This window comes from Panthera tigris, chromosome C2 (assembly GCF_018350195.1).
Source record: "Panthera tigris isolate Pti1 chromosome C2, P.tigris_Pti1_mat1.1, whole genome shotgun sequence".
NCBI classification, from domain to species: domain Eukaryota; kingdom Metazoa; phylum Chordata; class Mammalia; order Carnivora; family Felidae; genus Panthera; species Panthera tigris.
The window spans coordinates 142,050,326-142,064,849 of NC_056668.1; the positions used below are offsets into that span (position 1 = coordinate 142,050,326).

Below are 14,524 nucleotides of genomic sequence, written 5' to 3' on the forward strand. Positions count from 1 at the left end.
TCTAAGAGGTTCACAGTGGAATTCATAAGCAGAACTCGAAAGCATTTTAAAAATAAATTACCAGATACCAAGATGCTCTTTACCTCGGTTGAGGTTATTTGAAAAAAAAAAACAAATATTCTCAAAGGAAAACTGGTGAAGGACATAGAAGAAAACCATCCTTCTCTCTTGGAGACCAAATGAGAGTCAGCTAGCCTTTCTTTGTAGACAGTGGTGGATTGCCCCTCTACCCGAGTTATTCTGTGTGTGGAAGACCTCTAACTCTCTGCCTAAGTTTCTCTCTACTTCCTGTGACTCCCTTTGTTGAAATTCTGACCTCATTTGATCTACAATATAATAACAGAATTGCAGGGGCAGGGGCGGAGAGCGTAGGTGACTCCGTAGGGATGGAAAGGAAGGCCTCCAAGCCATTTTAGGAGGCCAGGGAGGTGCCACAGCACTGTAAATCTGTCCTGTCTTCAAGCTGCTAACCCGTGTCATCCTACTGGCAGCCAGAGTACCCGCTGACCCCCCGTAGGGAGAGGAGGCCAGGAGAGTGCAGTCACCACGCCTAGTTTAATTCCTGCTTAGTGGGAATTCTACACTAGGACACATCACAGTAACACCAACCATATCCTTGGGCACACGTACCTTTGGGAGATTGTCAATCCATGCTCCTCCTCACAGAAATATTAAGCTAGTTTTAATTTACCAAGCCATTTATATTCTGCCATTGCCTTGCGTGGTCTTCCCTAGAAGCCTATCCTGAGACATGGGATGGATTTATCAGGAAATGATGATTGATGAGTGGGGAGGTAAGGCAGGGACCGGAAGGAAGCCAGGCTAGGATACTTTATCGGACACAGTGACGCGGAGGGGGACAGGCTCAGTTCTGCCAGAGAAACGGTGAGATAGTGAAGGGCATACCTCAGAGCTGTCCCAGGCGGGGGAGAGGGCGCTGGAGGATTCGTTCCCCTGAGCCTCTCTGTAAGTGGTTAAGGCCTGCCTCTGGAGAATGCAGTTCTGGATGTTACCAGTGCCAGGAGACAAAGCCGGCTCTCGCAACCACAGGACGGTTCCCACCAAAGAGACACAGATGCGGACTGTCGGGAGGAGAAAGTGCACAGGAGGCCACATGCACAGAAATCGTCCAGGGTCTGTGGGTCTGGGCGGACACAGGCTGACATGGCTCCGAGCGCTTACGTCTATTGTGGTGTTTAATTTTTACATCAAGCCTAGGCTCAATAAGCTTTGAAAGTGGAATCTACTGGTACCTCCCTTACACGGACGGGGAAGCTAAGCCTTCAAGAGGTTAAGTCCTTGCTCCGAAGTCATCCAAATAGAAAATCATGGAGCTAGCATTCAAACCCAACTGCTTAATCATGTTTACCTTTTGCCTCGTGTGCAAATAAATTTAGGGAATTTGGGGCTTTAAGTGATTTGTTTCTTGATCCTTGAACAATTCACAGTATGTGTACCTATATCATCGTGAAAATTACAACTGTTTTCCTGCATTATATAAACAACCTTTTTGCACGTACCAAAGATGGTTAAAACATCTGCAGCAACACTGCATTGGCTCAAGAGATAAAACCAGTACATGAGCAAAATTAATTCATGTCATTTTGGTCTTCGTATAGTATGGTAGCAAATTAAATCTGCATGATAGGGGAAGCTTCATATAAAGCTTATATAAAGAGCAAAATAAATTATGTGCTCAATCTTGAGAAGAGGGATGGAATCTTAAAATTTGGGCGACATTTTCATTTCTTCATTGCTTATGATGTATTTTTTTAAGATCGCAGCTCGTAGCTATATCCAGCTATGCTCTATAATTCGCTTCTTTAATTCCTGTTCTCTGCCATAGAAACATAATCACCAAGAACAATCAATTTGTTCCCATTTGGTAAAGAACTGAAATGAGAAAAGCAGATTGCCCCGCACAGAGTTTGAAGGATGTGGTGTTCCCGAAAGCCTCTCTGGCTTCTAGAAGAACAATTTCCATTCCTGCTTCTCATGCCAGTGACTGAGGTTTGTGGGTATGTTGGCTGGGTTAGATCTGGTCTTCAAATAGCCTGCTGGAGACATCTGAGTCCTGGGATGGGGACTGGAAATGTTCTGGAAGTCAGGTCCTATAGTCTGAGGTCATGTTCATGAGACTACTTCACATAATTCCTCTCCAGGTATGTTGATACTGTGATATTTCATATTCCGTGGCCCCAATTGTCCAGATCTCCTTATATCTGTGGTATATCTCCTTTAGTATGGCGCTCCATGGCAGACATACCCCTCAGGTGACCTCAGTGACCCATTTCCTTGTATAATCCCCTCCCTCTGAATGCAGGCTGTGTCTGTGACTTGTTTGTAATAACTAGAATCTGCGAAGGTGACAGGATGTCACTCTCCTAATTTGGTTCTGTTATAAAAACTCTCTTGGTTGACAACGGGGAAAGAGATCAACTCTGACCAGCAGAAACGAGCTGCCTTGATGTGAACTGTCTATGGGCAGGGCTGTGGGGCAGGGGACTTCAAGTGACCTCTAGTTGCTGAGGACTGCAGTCCTACAAATACAAGGAACTGAAGTCGGCCAATAACCACATGATCTTGGAAGAGGATCCCAAGGTTTGAATGAGACCCAGCCCCCCTCCCACACTTTGATTCCAGCCTATGAGAGGACCCTGTTTAAAACATGCTCAAACTCCTGACCTACAGAAATTTCAAGACACAGAATTTCTGTTGTTTCTAACTGCTAAGTTGATAGCAATTTTTTCCACGCCAATAAAAACCTGATGTACCTCCCCACGCTAATGTCAGATTTGCCCATGTGATCTGCTTTGGCCAATAGGATTTGGGAAAATCTGATGCAAGTAGAGTCTCGACAAGGGGGTCATTGCTTTCCGCATTGGCTCTTGTTACTGCCACAAAACACATCTGGACTAGGTTGCCGGGAGGGTGAGAGACACATGGAGGAGAGCTGACCTTTCCCACTGGGTCCATCGGGACCATCCAGAACCAGGCAACCAGTCTGCTGACCAGGCAGGACATGAGGGAGCCCAGCAGAAGTCAGCCAAGCCCAGCTCAGATCAGCAGAACACCCAGCTGACCTACAGACTCACGAGAAATAATAAATGTTGTCATTTTAAGGCACTAAGTTCTGAAGTACTCACTATTCAACATTGGGGACAGCACATAGTTGCCACCAATTAAAGCTGCGGAACATATTTGAGCATAAATGTATATACGATCACCTTTTTGGAACTTTTTTTTTAATCAAAAGGCTTCTAAGCATAAAGGAGAGATTTAGGAGAGCTGGTGAGGGAAAAGCAATGACCATTTGCTATAAACCCTTGACAAAAGAGAGATTCTTTTTCCATAGGATTGAAAATTCATTTTTAATTTTCTTTAGCATCTTACAGAGCATATTTAAGCAATAGTAAAAATAAAGGCCACTCGCATCTTTCATATAAATCTTTCACAGAGGCATGGCATTTCTCTTCTCTTCCAGGGCCCCCAACTTCGTTACTTCAGAGTCTCGGTACACTCACACCAGAAGTTTTGTTGGAGTTTGGGGAGGATGTAATCATGTGCAGAGAAAGAAGTCCATCATCCTTCTGCCTTCCCTACCACGTACCACCACAGAACTCCGAACATTCCCTCTAACAACGCGGGCTCCCTGCAGGTAGCCTTCTAACAGTCTGCTCTTCCGGTAGGAATGGGAGTGGAGGTAGGGCCAGACAGCAGAGAGGCCTGTGGGTGGGACTGGAACAGAAAAGGACCTGCTCCTAGAAGCTAAGGGGGAAAAAAGCAAATGAAAGGTACTTTCCCATTCTGTGGGCACTGAGGACCTGTGGTGGTCCGGAACACGGAAGCTCTGGGCAACATGAGATTAGGGGCTGTACTTTTTCTCAGAGGACAGCTCTGCCCTTTTTGATCGTCACAGACTCACCACTGGGAACAACAGAACACAGGAAGCATCGTAACTCAGTTTTGATCCACTAAATGTCAGTACACAGAATGCACTTAAAAGATGGTCCTTTGGAGTGATTTTTGTTTCCCATTTTGGAAGAGCAACACGATGGCATCTTTCCGTAGCCTGATTATCAACTGGTTTGTTTGCAAACAACTGAAATACCTTGAAATGCTTCTTTCTGATCTAGCCAAGTGTAAATGTATTCAACTCTGCCTGCATTTATCTATAGAACATCCACACATATTTCTGGTAAAATTTATTTTGTCAAACAAAACAGGCCTAAGGCCATGGATGAAAGATGGGGAAGCAAACATGGTACCAGTGGCAGAGGGCAGAACCACAAGACAAAACTGTGTCCCCGAGGAGTCTAATGTCTTCAGGATGCTTCACAGGGACCCCGTCCTAAGGTCTGGACCAACACGTTACTAGGGAGCCTTAGGGGCCCATCTGCTACTGGGGTTTTCAGCTCACAGGTGACAGTGATCAGTCGATCAGTAACTGCACGTGGGGGAAGACACCTGATCCAGGAGACTCAGAGGCAGGAATCAGTGAAGCATCGGGAACTGCCTGGCCTCCTGCCAACCGCCCACCATCCTGTGACTGGCCTGCTGGGAGATGCCGGGCTCTGGGACACCCCTTGCCTTCTACCTGCCCTGTGACTTCTCAGTTTTTATTTGTAGATTGTCCTACCTCTTTGAAAGAGTCATCTTTTATCCTTAACAGGTTAGGACTTCACTTCTGAGTACTTCTATTTATATGCCTCCCTCAATGCTATGTAGGGCTCATACAAATACTTCACACATTCCTTCTTGATATAAGGTATCCTTAAACCAGCTCCATTACCTTCCAAACTTACTGAAGTATGAGGTAAACATACTTGTATGAAGGGCAAGGAAAGCTAAAATTTAATAGCCATTCGTAAGCATTCTATTTCTTTCCAGAATTTTGACTCAAGTGGTGCTTGAAACGTAGAACTGAATCACGGATTAAGAATATTATTTTCTAAGTGACCTCTGCCTCTGCAGTCTGACTTACAGGTGCTAAGGCCTTAAAGCTTTGGTTCCTCTTGGTTTGTTATTCTAGTCCAAACCTCTCTCCGCTTGTTTTATGGGGACTAGTTCATGACATGTTTGCAGAAACGTCAGCTCATTTTTCATTTGTGAGCTCACCAGATCAATTCCAAGCATCTGTCCAGACTTGCTGATTACCTGGTTTTCTATAAACAACAAAACTTCTATCTCTGTTCAGAGGAAACAAAAGGAAGCTACCTCCAAATGACAGCCTTTAAACAGTCACATATTAGCTATAATGAATGCACTTCTGCTACCTCTAAATACAATTCCTGGGTACAGAGCAGAGCTTCATAGTATGAAATGGGAAAAAGAGGCCACTTGCTACAGGTTGAGGAATAATATTCAAGCTTCAATTGAGAAGAGAGTTCACTTTTAGGATAAAAATCAATGAATTTTTAAATTTAAAAATCGGTTCATTACTACATATATGTAGTAAAAAAAAAAATCAAACATAGCTCACATCCCAACAATGCTGTTACACTCCTAGGGTGTGTGATCTTAATTTTGAAAACAACTGTTGCCCATGGACCCAGAGGACATGTAAATTTGCAATATCCATCAGTCACTCTGTCAAAATCATAAAATCCTTCCTGTCCCTGTTGCAGATCTCAAAGCAACATCACGGCAGGAATGTAATCAAGCATAACAGTCATATTTACAATATGCAATTTAACTGCAATGACACACATAAGAACCTCTTTATCACAAAATTTCCCTGAGACATTTGTGTCCTCCTATCAATATGAAAAATAGCGTCCAAGGGTAAGCAGCACACTTCAGTGGGAAAAATAATCTATCCCAAACCCTGTCCATTTCCATCAAAGGATACTATCTGGAAGACATAAAGGTACATAAAATATACTTATTATCACATGTAGTTGTTGAACATGAAGAATTTCATGTTTTGATGGAATTTCACCCCCAAGAGACAAGGTCAGTACATGATAGCTGCATCTCCGCGGTGCTGAAGACGTGCTTCACCCTGATTTCTCTGCATTGCCTCTCCAGCTGATTTCTGTATTGTGAATACATACCATAGAAAAAGTGAAAGGCAAACAATAAAAGTACCTTACAAAGAAGTATTTCCCACCTTCCAATAGAAGCCGAAGCCATTTCTAAAGGAATCCAACATATCTACTGCACATGGTCCCTCGTCATTCCAAAGAAGAGAGAGAAATAGCAATAAAAATATTTTGCGATTCAGCAAATCAACCAGAGGGATGTGGATTCTATGCATATTAATACTGACGGAATTGACTACACATTATTGCCCTCACACATCTTAGATATGAGTGGTGAAAAACTGATGCTATTGCTGGAATTGCATGCAATCAACTGGTCCTGTATTTGTTTTTGATCATCAAAATTCATGGTATTTCATAAGTCATAGATGGTACCTCTAAGAAGACCTTGACTCCCACTCAGTTCCATCATTTGGGTTAACTTCATAACAGCATTTCTTAATTAGGGTCTGCTTTAGAATGCCCACGCTGTGCACACTGCCCGGTGCCACACAAGTGTCCACATTATACCCAAACAGCCTTTCTCTAGCAAGTTCCTGAAGTTCGCCCATGAGCACTGGGTCCACTGTCCACGTTACTATTCCTTAGGGACCTCCAATTACATATCAAATATCTGGAAGAAGACAAGGTTAACAACCGGCAAGCACATGTGCCTGCTGCAGTCACTTCCCTGAAAATGGAACATTCTGCTTTTAAAAAGCAAATTCAGGTTTCAAGTGCACACGTGCAGAGTTGGTAGATCAAAACACAATTAACTGAGCCATGTGTGTATCCAAAGTGATCTGAAAAGCTGATTCAGATTCTGTCCTATACAAATATTCAGTGACAGAGAGTTAGATGGGGATTTCATTGCACGACAAATAATTAACAATTATATACAAGAGAAAAATAAAAAATTTAAATGTAATCAAGAAAAAACTATGAGGCTGATTACACTCAACAACTTCTTTGCACTACAATGCAGTTCAGAGTGAAAACAAAATGATCATTCTTGTTCTTTTGTGACGACAGGGGACTCCTGGTTGGAGAGTTAGAAAGTGAGGGCTTTTGAAAAGGTAACATCACTGTTGGGATGAGACTCCATACCCAAAAGGGATCCCTTCCCAGTGCCTAACTTTCTCTCGGAGGCCTGCCCTTGCACCGGGAGAATGTGGATCCAGTGACTGGTCGTTTAAGAAGGGAATCAAATAAAACACATTCATGACTTTGGCAAAAGAATGCATCTGTCAGCATAGAGGTGACAGGCCTAAAGCTGCTGTTGAACAGGACATCCGTGTGTTTATCTTTGTTAATCCGTACTGGCTTCTAGAATAATAAATGCCACTTCTATGGTCTAAAAGAAATAGATGGAAACATTTTGCTCCCTTTCTGGTCAATAAGGGCAACTGTATGCATTTGAAAACACCTTTAAATAAATCATTTCTTTTTTTTTTCTTTTTTATTTTTTTTACTAAGGTGTGACCTCTGACTACTCTTCTCTTCTAAATGTTGTTGAGCATATATTATCATTTGAGAAAGAACTTTATTGTTCAAACTTTCACCCACAGCTTGGTTTCTTTCCAGGTGTTGGCGTCTATCACAATTACAATTTATGCCCCTGTGGGCCTGTGCCTCCTACACAGTGAGGAAACGTGCCCATTCCATACAGGAACAGATATAAAAAATAATAGTGCAAGTTCAAATTCAGTTGGGATGGAAATAAAATTTTACCTGGGTAAGTCAACAAAATCATAGCGTTTTAATTTTACACATAAATTTCACATATGGATGGAATTGGTTTGAAGGCTGAAACTGACATTTTTCATTACTGTAATTGCATCTGTTATTTAAAATTACAGTGTATTTGTAATCATTAATTTGGCTTAAAGACAAAGATTCATTGGCAATTTTCAAAGGCATTAGTTAAAGGACATTTGGATATCGTTTAAGTTTTGGATGTACAAATTGTAAAAATAGTATGGATTCACATTACGAGATTTTCCATACTATACAAAAGGTTCTTAGGTTTCAGTCACTGTAAAATATATTGAACTAAATCCTGTTCAATGATGCTAAAAATATATCAGTGTAAATAAAGATACCAGAACTCAGTGAGAAGTAAATAAAAAGCAGAATTCCAGCTTCCAGATGACTAATTATATAGAATTAGAATGCCCTTTAAGCAGTTAGAAGTGCAGTCTGACTTGGCAATAAGGGCACGTCTTGGTGATCCACCAGTGAACAGAAGCCAGTTGAAGAGATTTTAGCCCAATAAGAATCTAGAGAATTTTCATCGTCAAGTCTCCCTACAAAGGAACGAAACACTATTTGGTGTTCTGATTTCTTATGTTTTTAGGGATGTCTCGGTGAATAAAGAAGGGACTTATATTTCGTTATATAGCTTATTTTCATTTCAAATTCTCAAATAATAAAAACTGTAAAACAATGGGGCTAATTTTAGTAAGAAGGGAATTAGAATAAGGAATATTGCATCTCTTTCATAGATTCCATGAAGTCTTCAAAGTGCTCTAAAAACACTATAAGTTTGATTAGCAGCAAAGCATTAGCCTAATCAAAACCTCTCCTTCCTCCCCCCTTCTAGATGTATATAGACATTGTACAGCAACATATTCTATTAGTGTAGCTTACATCCGACAATTTGACAGTTAGTCCCAGAGGCTGTGCAAGGTTACAAATACTGTCTACCGTCTTTAGGCCACTAGCACCCAAGTGGTTAAGAGAGAACCAATCCTTTCCTTAAAACAACAACAACAAAAACAACAACAAAATTCAATCACCTATTTTGAATTTCTTTTAAAATAAAAAACAATGGGGGAATACAGTGAATCACCCAATATATTATTACTCTGGGGCCTGTAATTTTCCCTCTCTAAAACTATTTTTATACATGGAAGGCTAGATGCCTTTAAACGTAGTTTCGGCAACTCTAAATATAAAATATCCCATTGAAAAATATGACTTTTTGTGTGTTTGTTTTGTTTTCTCTTGTTTTTTAACGTGGAGGAAAAGTTCTGTGAGGAGCGAGTTTTCTTCCCACAGATGAATTTTGCAGCATTTTCTCCCAGCAGCACGCCGAGAGCCCTGTCCTCTCGTGCCTGCTGGATGCGAGGAGCAGAGCCTTCCCACACTGCTGCGGCCACATAACCTAGCACAGGACCTCCAGAAAGAGGCCTTGCAGGTGCCATGGCATCTCGGTCTTGTCTTTTCCACACCCTTCCAGCAGCTCCCAATCCCTGGGCATCTGGTTGAGCTGAAGTCCAGAACCTGAGCTTCACTAGGAAAACCAAGTCTGTTCAAAATGCAGGGTTTTCATCTTTTGGTTGGGTGATTCTTGGTCCCCCATGGATAGGAGTGATATCTAGAAGATTCAAAAGTGCAAAGAGTTTGCTGTAGTCACACATATTTGATTTCACACATTCAATTTCAAAAGCAGTAGCTCAGGTGTGTGTGTGTGTGTGTGTGTGTGTGTGTGTGTGTGTGTATAAATCACCGTGAAGAAAAGATGATTCTAAAACAAAATAGGATGGGGGATTTTTAGAAAGTCACCTTTTTGCTGAAGTTCAGTGCTAACTGGATCTTTCTCAAATTATAAACTCAATTAGAAATGATAGTCCTTGAGAGAAGAAAATAAACACCCAAAGTAGCTTGTGCTTTTAAACATCTAATTTACATGTTATCGGTTCATTGGGGGAAAAAGCAATGCAAAGCGCAGATTTTTTTATCTTGCAAATTTTGCTTCTCAATACAGATTGCATTGTTAAAAATGGTGATATGTGCCCCTAAGTATATAAGGATGATATGCTTGCCATTTTTTCACTCACAGGATTCAAGCAGTTTTACTCTCACAAACAACAATGATAATATTAAGTCATGCTAAGCTGTCTCCTTCTGGTAAGTAAGCTAAATGTTTATGAATGTAAAATATAATGAATCATACACCCTGCAAATGATGAAGAATACAGTGTGCTTCAGGCTGGCCAAGCCTGTTTTGACCTCGTTTCGTTTTCTTTATACTACTTTCTTCCTCTCAACTCATTCTACTTCCTCTTCCTGGAAGCCCAGAAATGAAGGATTCCCCATTTTGCTGAGGGCTCCTTGCTGCTATGTCTCTTTCTGTTACTATTTCCTTTCCCTACTACAGCATTTTGTGCCCAAGACGGTCTTCCTAACCAACTGTCCAAGCAGTCTCCCCTTTATTTAAACAGTTGCAGAAACTGTCCCTAAAGAGAGCTAAGAGATGGGTAATGGCTTCATCCTGAGGCTGTCCGTCTGATAATGGTATCTCTCTATCCCTGACTAAATGGTCACTCTATGGCCGAAGCTAAAAGCATGCTATATCTTGGCTTCATGCTTTTGCTGCTGACGTAAGTTTGAACTGACTGTCTGAAGTTGTAAACTTCGATAATACAGAAACTATGTATGCAGTTCTCGGTGTGGTGCTTGACCAAGATCACTAGTAACATTCTGCAATGATGATGACAATGGCAATGAGAGCAACAGCAGATCTGGGCAGGTGCTGGTGACTTCCAGGGAGTTAAAGCAATGTTTCCCACTTCCCACCACATGTGAAAGATTGAAGAAACACTGGGCTAAACAAGGCCGACAGATTTCTTCCTTACAGCACATCTCAGACTCTGTGATATGGTAACGTGTGTCATCATCCTCTGAAAATGGAAAACTGTCCTTTCACAGTTTCCCAGATATGTTTGATCACAAAATTTTATTTTTCAGGGAACATCTATTAGCATCTGTGAGAATATTGGCTAGTCTATGGAACCAATTAAGGGAATACACTCCAGTGACTCTAAATACTAGTACAAAATACATACATACATACATACATACATACTAGTACATGTCCAGTGATATTTAGCAACCTCCATCCTCTGACTACAGAAAAATCATCACTGACATGGCTGATTTGATTCATATTTGGAATTATGTGTGTTTCCAGCTTGTGAACTATTAGGTGCTTCTAAGTGGAAGCTGACTTTCTGGGTAATTAATTTGGAACACCCATAAACAAGTAGTTTAGGCACAACCAAGGGTTCTTTTTACTAGTAAACTGTGAGGAGTCTTCCCTCAAGGTATACTCTATCATTGTTATTAGAAGATGAAAAGGGAATATCATGGCTGTAAGAATTTTTAAATGGCTGCTTCATTTTACTTTGGAGCATTTTAAGAATATTTTACGTATGTCCTATCCAACGTATGTTGCTTGAACTTGACCATTTAAGTCATGTCTCCATAGTCTATTCACTATTCTGAATAAAACTGTAAATAATTTTTGGTCTTTGTTACTAGGCATCTCATCATCTATTCATCGTAATAACAAAATGTGCGATGTCTTTTAATATAGGGGTGCATCTTTGAAAGTAGAAATAATGTTTGAATTTTTTAAAACTTAGTGACAGAACTTAAAAAGGATAAAAGCGAATTTAAAAATAAGACTACGACTAAATTTTTTAGGGAAAAATAAGAGCTCTTGTAAGAGCTTCCCAACTTCCTTACACACCTGGTTTTTCACTGACATTTAGTTTATTTTCTGCCAAAGTATGAAGCCATTCATGGCCCGTGATCCTGAGTCTCTGAGCATATGTAGATAAATCATGACAAAAATGACTTTTGCCCCCACTCTAAGCCAAAGGCACTTAAAATAATAAGGGGCTAAGAGTCAAGAACAAAGACACTCAATCTATTCATGGAAAGTTGGATGTACTCGACCCAAATTGAAAATGAAAATTCAAAATCTCTCCAGGGAAGGTGGGAGAAGAGTGATTATGAAGATGGTGATTTCTATTAATAATATACCTTTGGAAAATGAGACTTACTCATCATTTCTCTGTAGTTATAAATCACAACAGAACTAAATCTACAAAGGTAGTATTTTGGAAATATGTTATCAAGCCAAAAGAACAAGCAGTTGAATAAACTTAACTGTGTGATTCATACGAACAACTTGTTGTAATAGGAAAACTAAAAAAAAAAAAAAAAAAAAAAAAAAGCTCAAGACTGAAATAACCTCAAAAAAGAATCTGATTTCCATATAATAACCTTCGCAGAATGTTCTTGAGGCCTCGTTCTCATACCATGGCTAATACCTTTGGAGATGACTTCTGGAATGATTGATTGATTTTAATATGAAATTTATTGTCAAATTGGTTTCCATACAACACCCAGTGCTCATCCCAATAGTGGAATGATTTAAATAGTGGTCACAAGATAGCTTCACCAGCTGGAAAGGAAGGCAGCTCCTTCAGGCATAAAAGGCCACTTTGAGAGAACAAACTAAAACAACTTGGAGCCACACAGAGTGTGGATGTGGCTGCTTACGATCAATGTGATGGTCTGTTGGGAGGGGCTCCTTAGAAAAGTCAAGAGGCAACTCGGATGCCAGACACGGTGAGTGCCCACCTCCCCTCATCCACGCCACTTCACAGCGTGCCGGCCTACTTTCCAGCTGCCTGCACCTGCGTTTCTTTTCCTGAAGATTTCTCTGGCCTCTGGAGTCTGCTCTGTCCACCTTTACAGAAGGCCAGAAACGCCAGGGAACTAACATTCTCTGGGCAAAGGCCGCAAACAATGACGGATAGAAACTGGACGACAAATACCCGGGTTGCCTCAGCCCTTGAGTGGGATAACTGAGGTACGTGTTCAGTACCAGCTCTCAGATTTCCCGAGCGGGATCAAGCCCCCATCAGCCACAAGGGTAAATTGCTTCAAAATGAAACCTTTATTGAATTATTTCTTCACTCCCCTACCAGCGTTTCCTGGAATTGCCTCTCAAGTAAACTAACTGTAGTCAAACCTTTGTGCCCAACACTGTGCCCAACGGTAAATGGCAGGAATCAGAATAGGACAAAAGTCAGAAAACAGTATATTTTTTAAAGCACCAATAGTGGTTATATTAGAAGATAATACATAGCTCCAGTAAACTGAGGTTTCTCACTTATGGTGATCAAGAGGCAATATATAACAACAAATTCCTTTCCCACCAACATATCTTAAATTCACCAGAAGTGATTCTTTGTTTAGTTGTATTCTCTCCCTCCCTCGCCCCTGCATTCTATACAAATGATGGGTAGATTTCAGTGATGGAAATCTGAGTTTACAGCTCTACTAGAATGGAACAAATGTTTAGTTAAAAAAAAAAAAAGCTTAGAAATGCCTTTCCATTTCATTATGTTTCTTATTTTTTAGGAGAGTAAATTACCACTAAGCTATCACCCTTTCTTTTTCAACACAGAAACAGCAGCTGCTTCCATACAAAAGATGGGCAACACATACTCTACCCATGGTTGTATCTAGTCTAAGCCAAGAGATTTTACAGAAGTATTTAAAATGAAAGTTGAAAAAAAAAATCTCTGGAATCCAGGATAGAGAAATCAGATCTAACACCCAATGATCTCAACTGATTTGTCACATTTGAAAGAAAATTCCAGATCTCACCTGTTAGATTTAAAGTTGTAATATCCACTTTCTTCTAGGACTTCTTCAATTACAGTCTGGAGTTGAAAAAAAAAAATCAGGTTAGTATTGAATTAAAAGCAACAAAATAAAATTGTTCAAAGGCACTGCAAAAACTTCACCTGCATCTGTTCATACGTTATTCCCTCCTCCAAATCAAAGCTGGTGCACAGACCTGAAATAGATAGATTATGGAAAGTCTGAACTCCGGTTCGTATTTTCTTGATTAGACTTTATTGGCGATTACAACTTAATTGTAGTGAAAACAGGGTGAATTTAGACATGAGGAAGAGGAGTACTTATAAGCACATTCCAAATTGTCTTGCTTCGAATATTCAAACTCTTTGTTTCTCTTCCTTTAATAACTGGCTGCTTTTGGGGCGACCATCACAAAATAATATGCAAATAGTACACAAAGGTATAGGGGCATCTCACAGGATATAAATCGGGTAATTTAGTTAGAGGGGTGTGTGTGTGTGCACACTAAGGACAGGTGAGGAGTATTCCAAGCGCGAACTACTTGATTGGTGAGTTTTCCGATCAAGAAATTCTCCTTAATCTACAAGCAAAACCAGCAAATATGTGCTAAAAAGAAAATGAATTCTTAGAGGGAGGCAGAAATAGACAGTGAGAGACAAGGAATACCTGGCCCTTTCCTATGACTGCCTAAAGGGAAATAGAATACATTTAGTGCCAGAAGGCAAGACTTTCTTGATGTCTGTTCTAAGGATGATCTACCAGCACCTCGCCCAACTGAGAGCCACCCGAGGCAACGCTGACCAGCTTCCACTGCAATCAATCAGCACTGGTGTGCTGGGAGGCGCGGGAGCTCCCCTCCACTTAGGGCAGACAAAAGGTGCTGGGTTGACGTTGAGGGGAGGCGTGGGGCTGACGAGTCCTGGCAGGTCGTCTTCAATGCTCCGCATCCAGGGGTTCCCAAAGTGCCCGCAGGCTCTGCTGTCTGAGCTGGTGGCCAGCCTGCTGGGACGGGACTTGTCTGCTCCACCTTGGGG

The 14,524-nt window shown here is 41.0% G+C and overlaps 1 protein-coding gene across 5 annotated transcripts in view; it reads right to left on the reverse strand.

Moving 5' to 3' along the window:
- Positions 1-5,870: 5,870 nt before the first annotated feature.
- NEK10 (NIMA related kinase 10) overlaps positions 5,871-14,524 on the reverse strand; it is a 224,615-nt gene continuing 215,961 nt past the window's right edge. For all 5 annotated transcript variants that reach the window (XM_042998421.1, XM_042998420.1, XM_042998419.1 and 2 more), the window contains 3 exons: positions 13,634-13,686; positions 13,494-13,549; positions 5,871-9,402 (listed from right to left, as the gene is read on the reverse strand). In XM_042998421.1, coding sequence (XP_042854355.1) covers positions 9,354-9,402; positions 13,494-13,549; positions 13,634-13,686 — 158 coding nt within the window. In that variant the 3' untranslated portion in view covers positions 5,871-9,353. The remainder of the gene's footprint in view (positions 9,403-13,493; positions 13,550-13,633; positions 13,687-14,524) is intronic.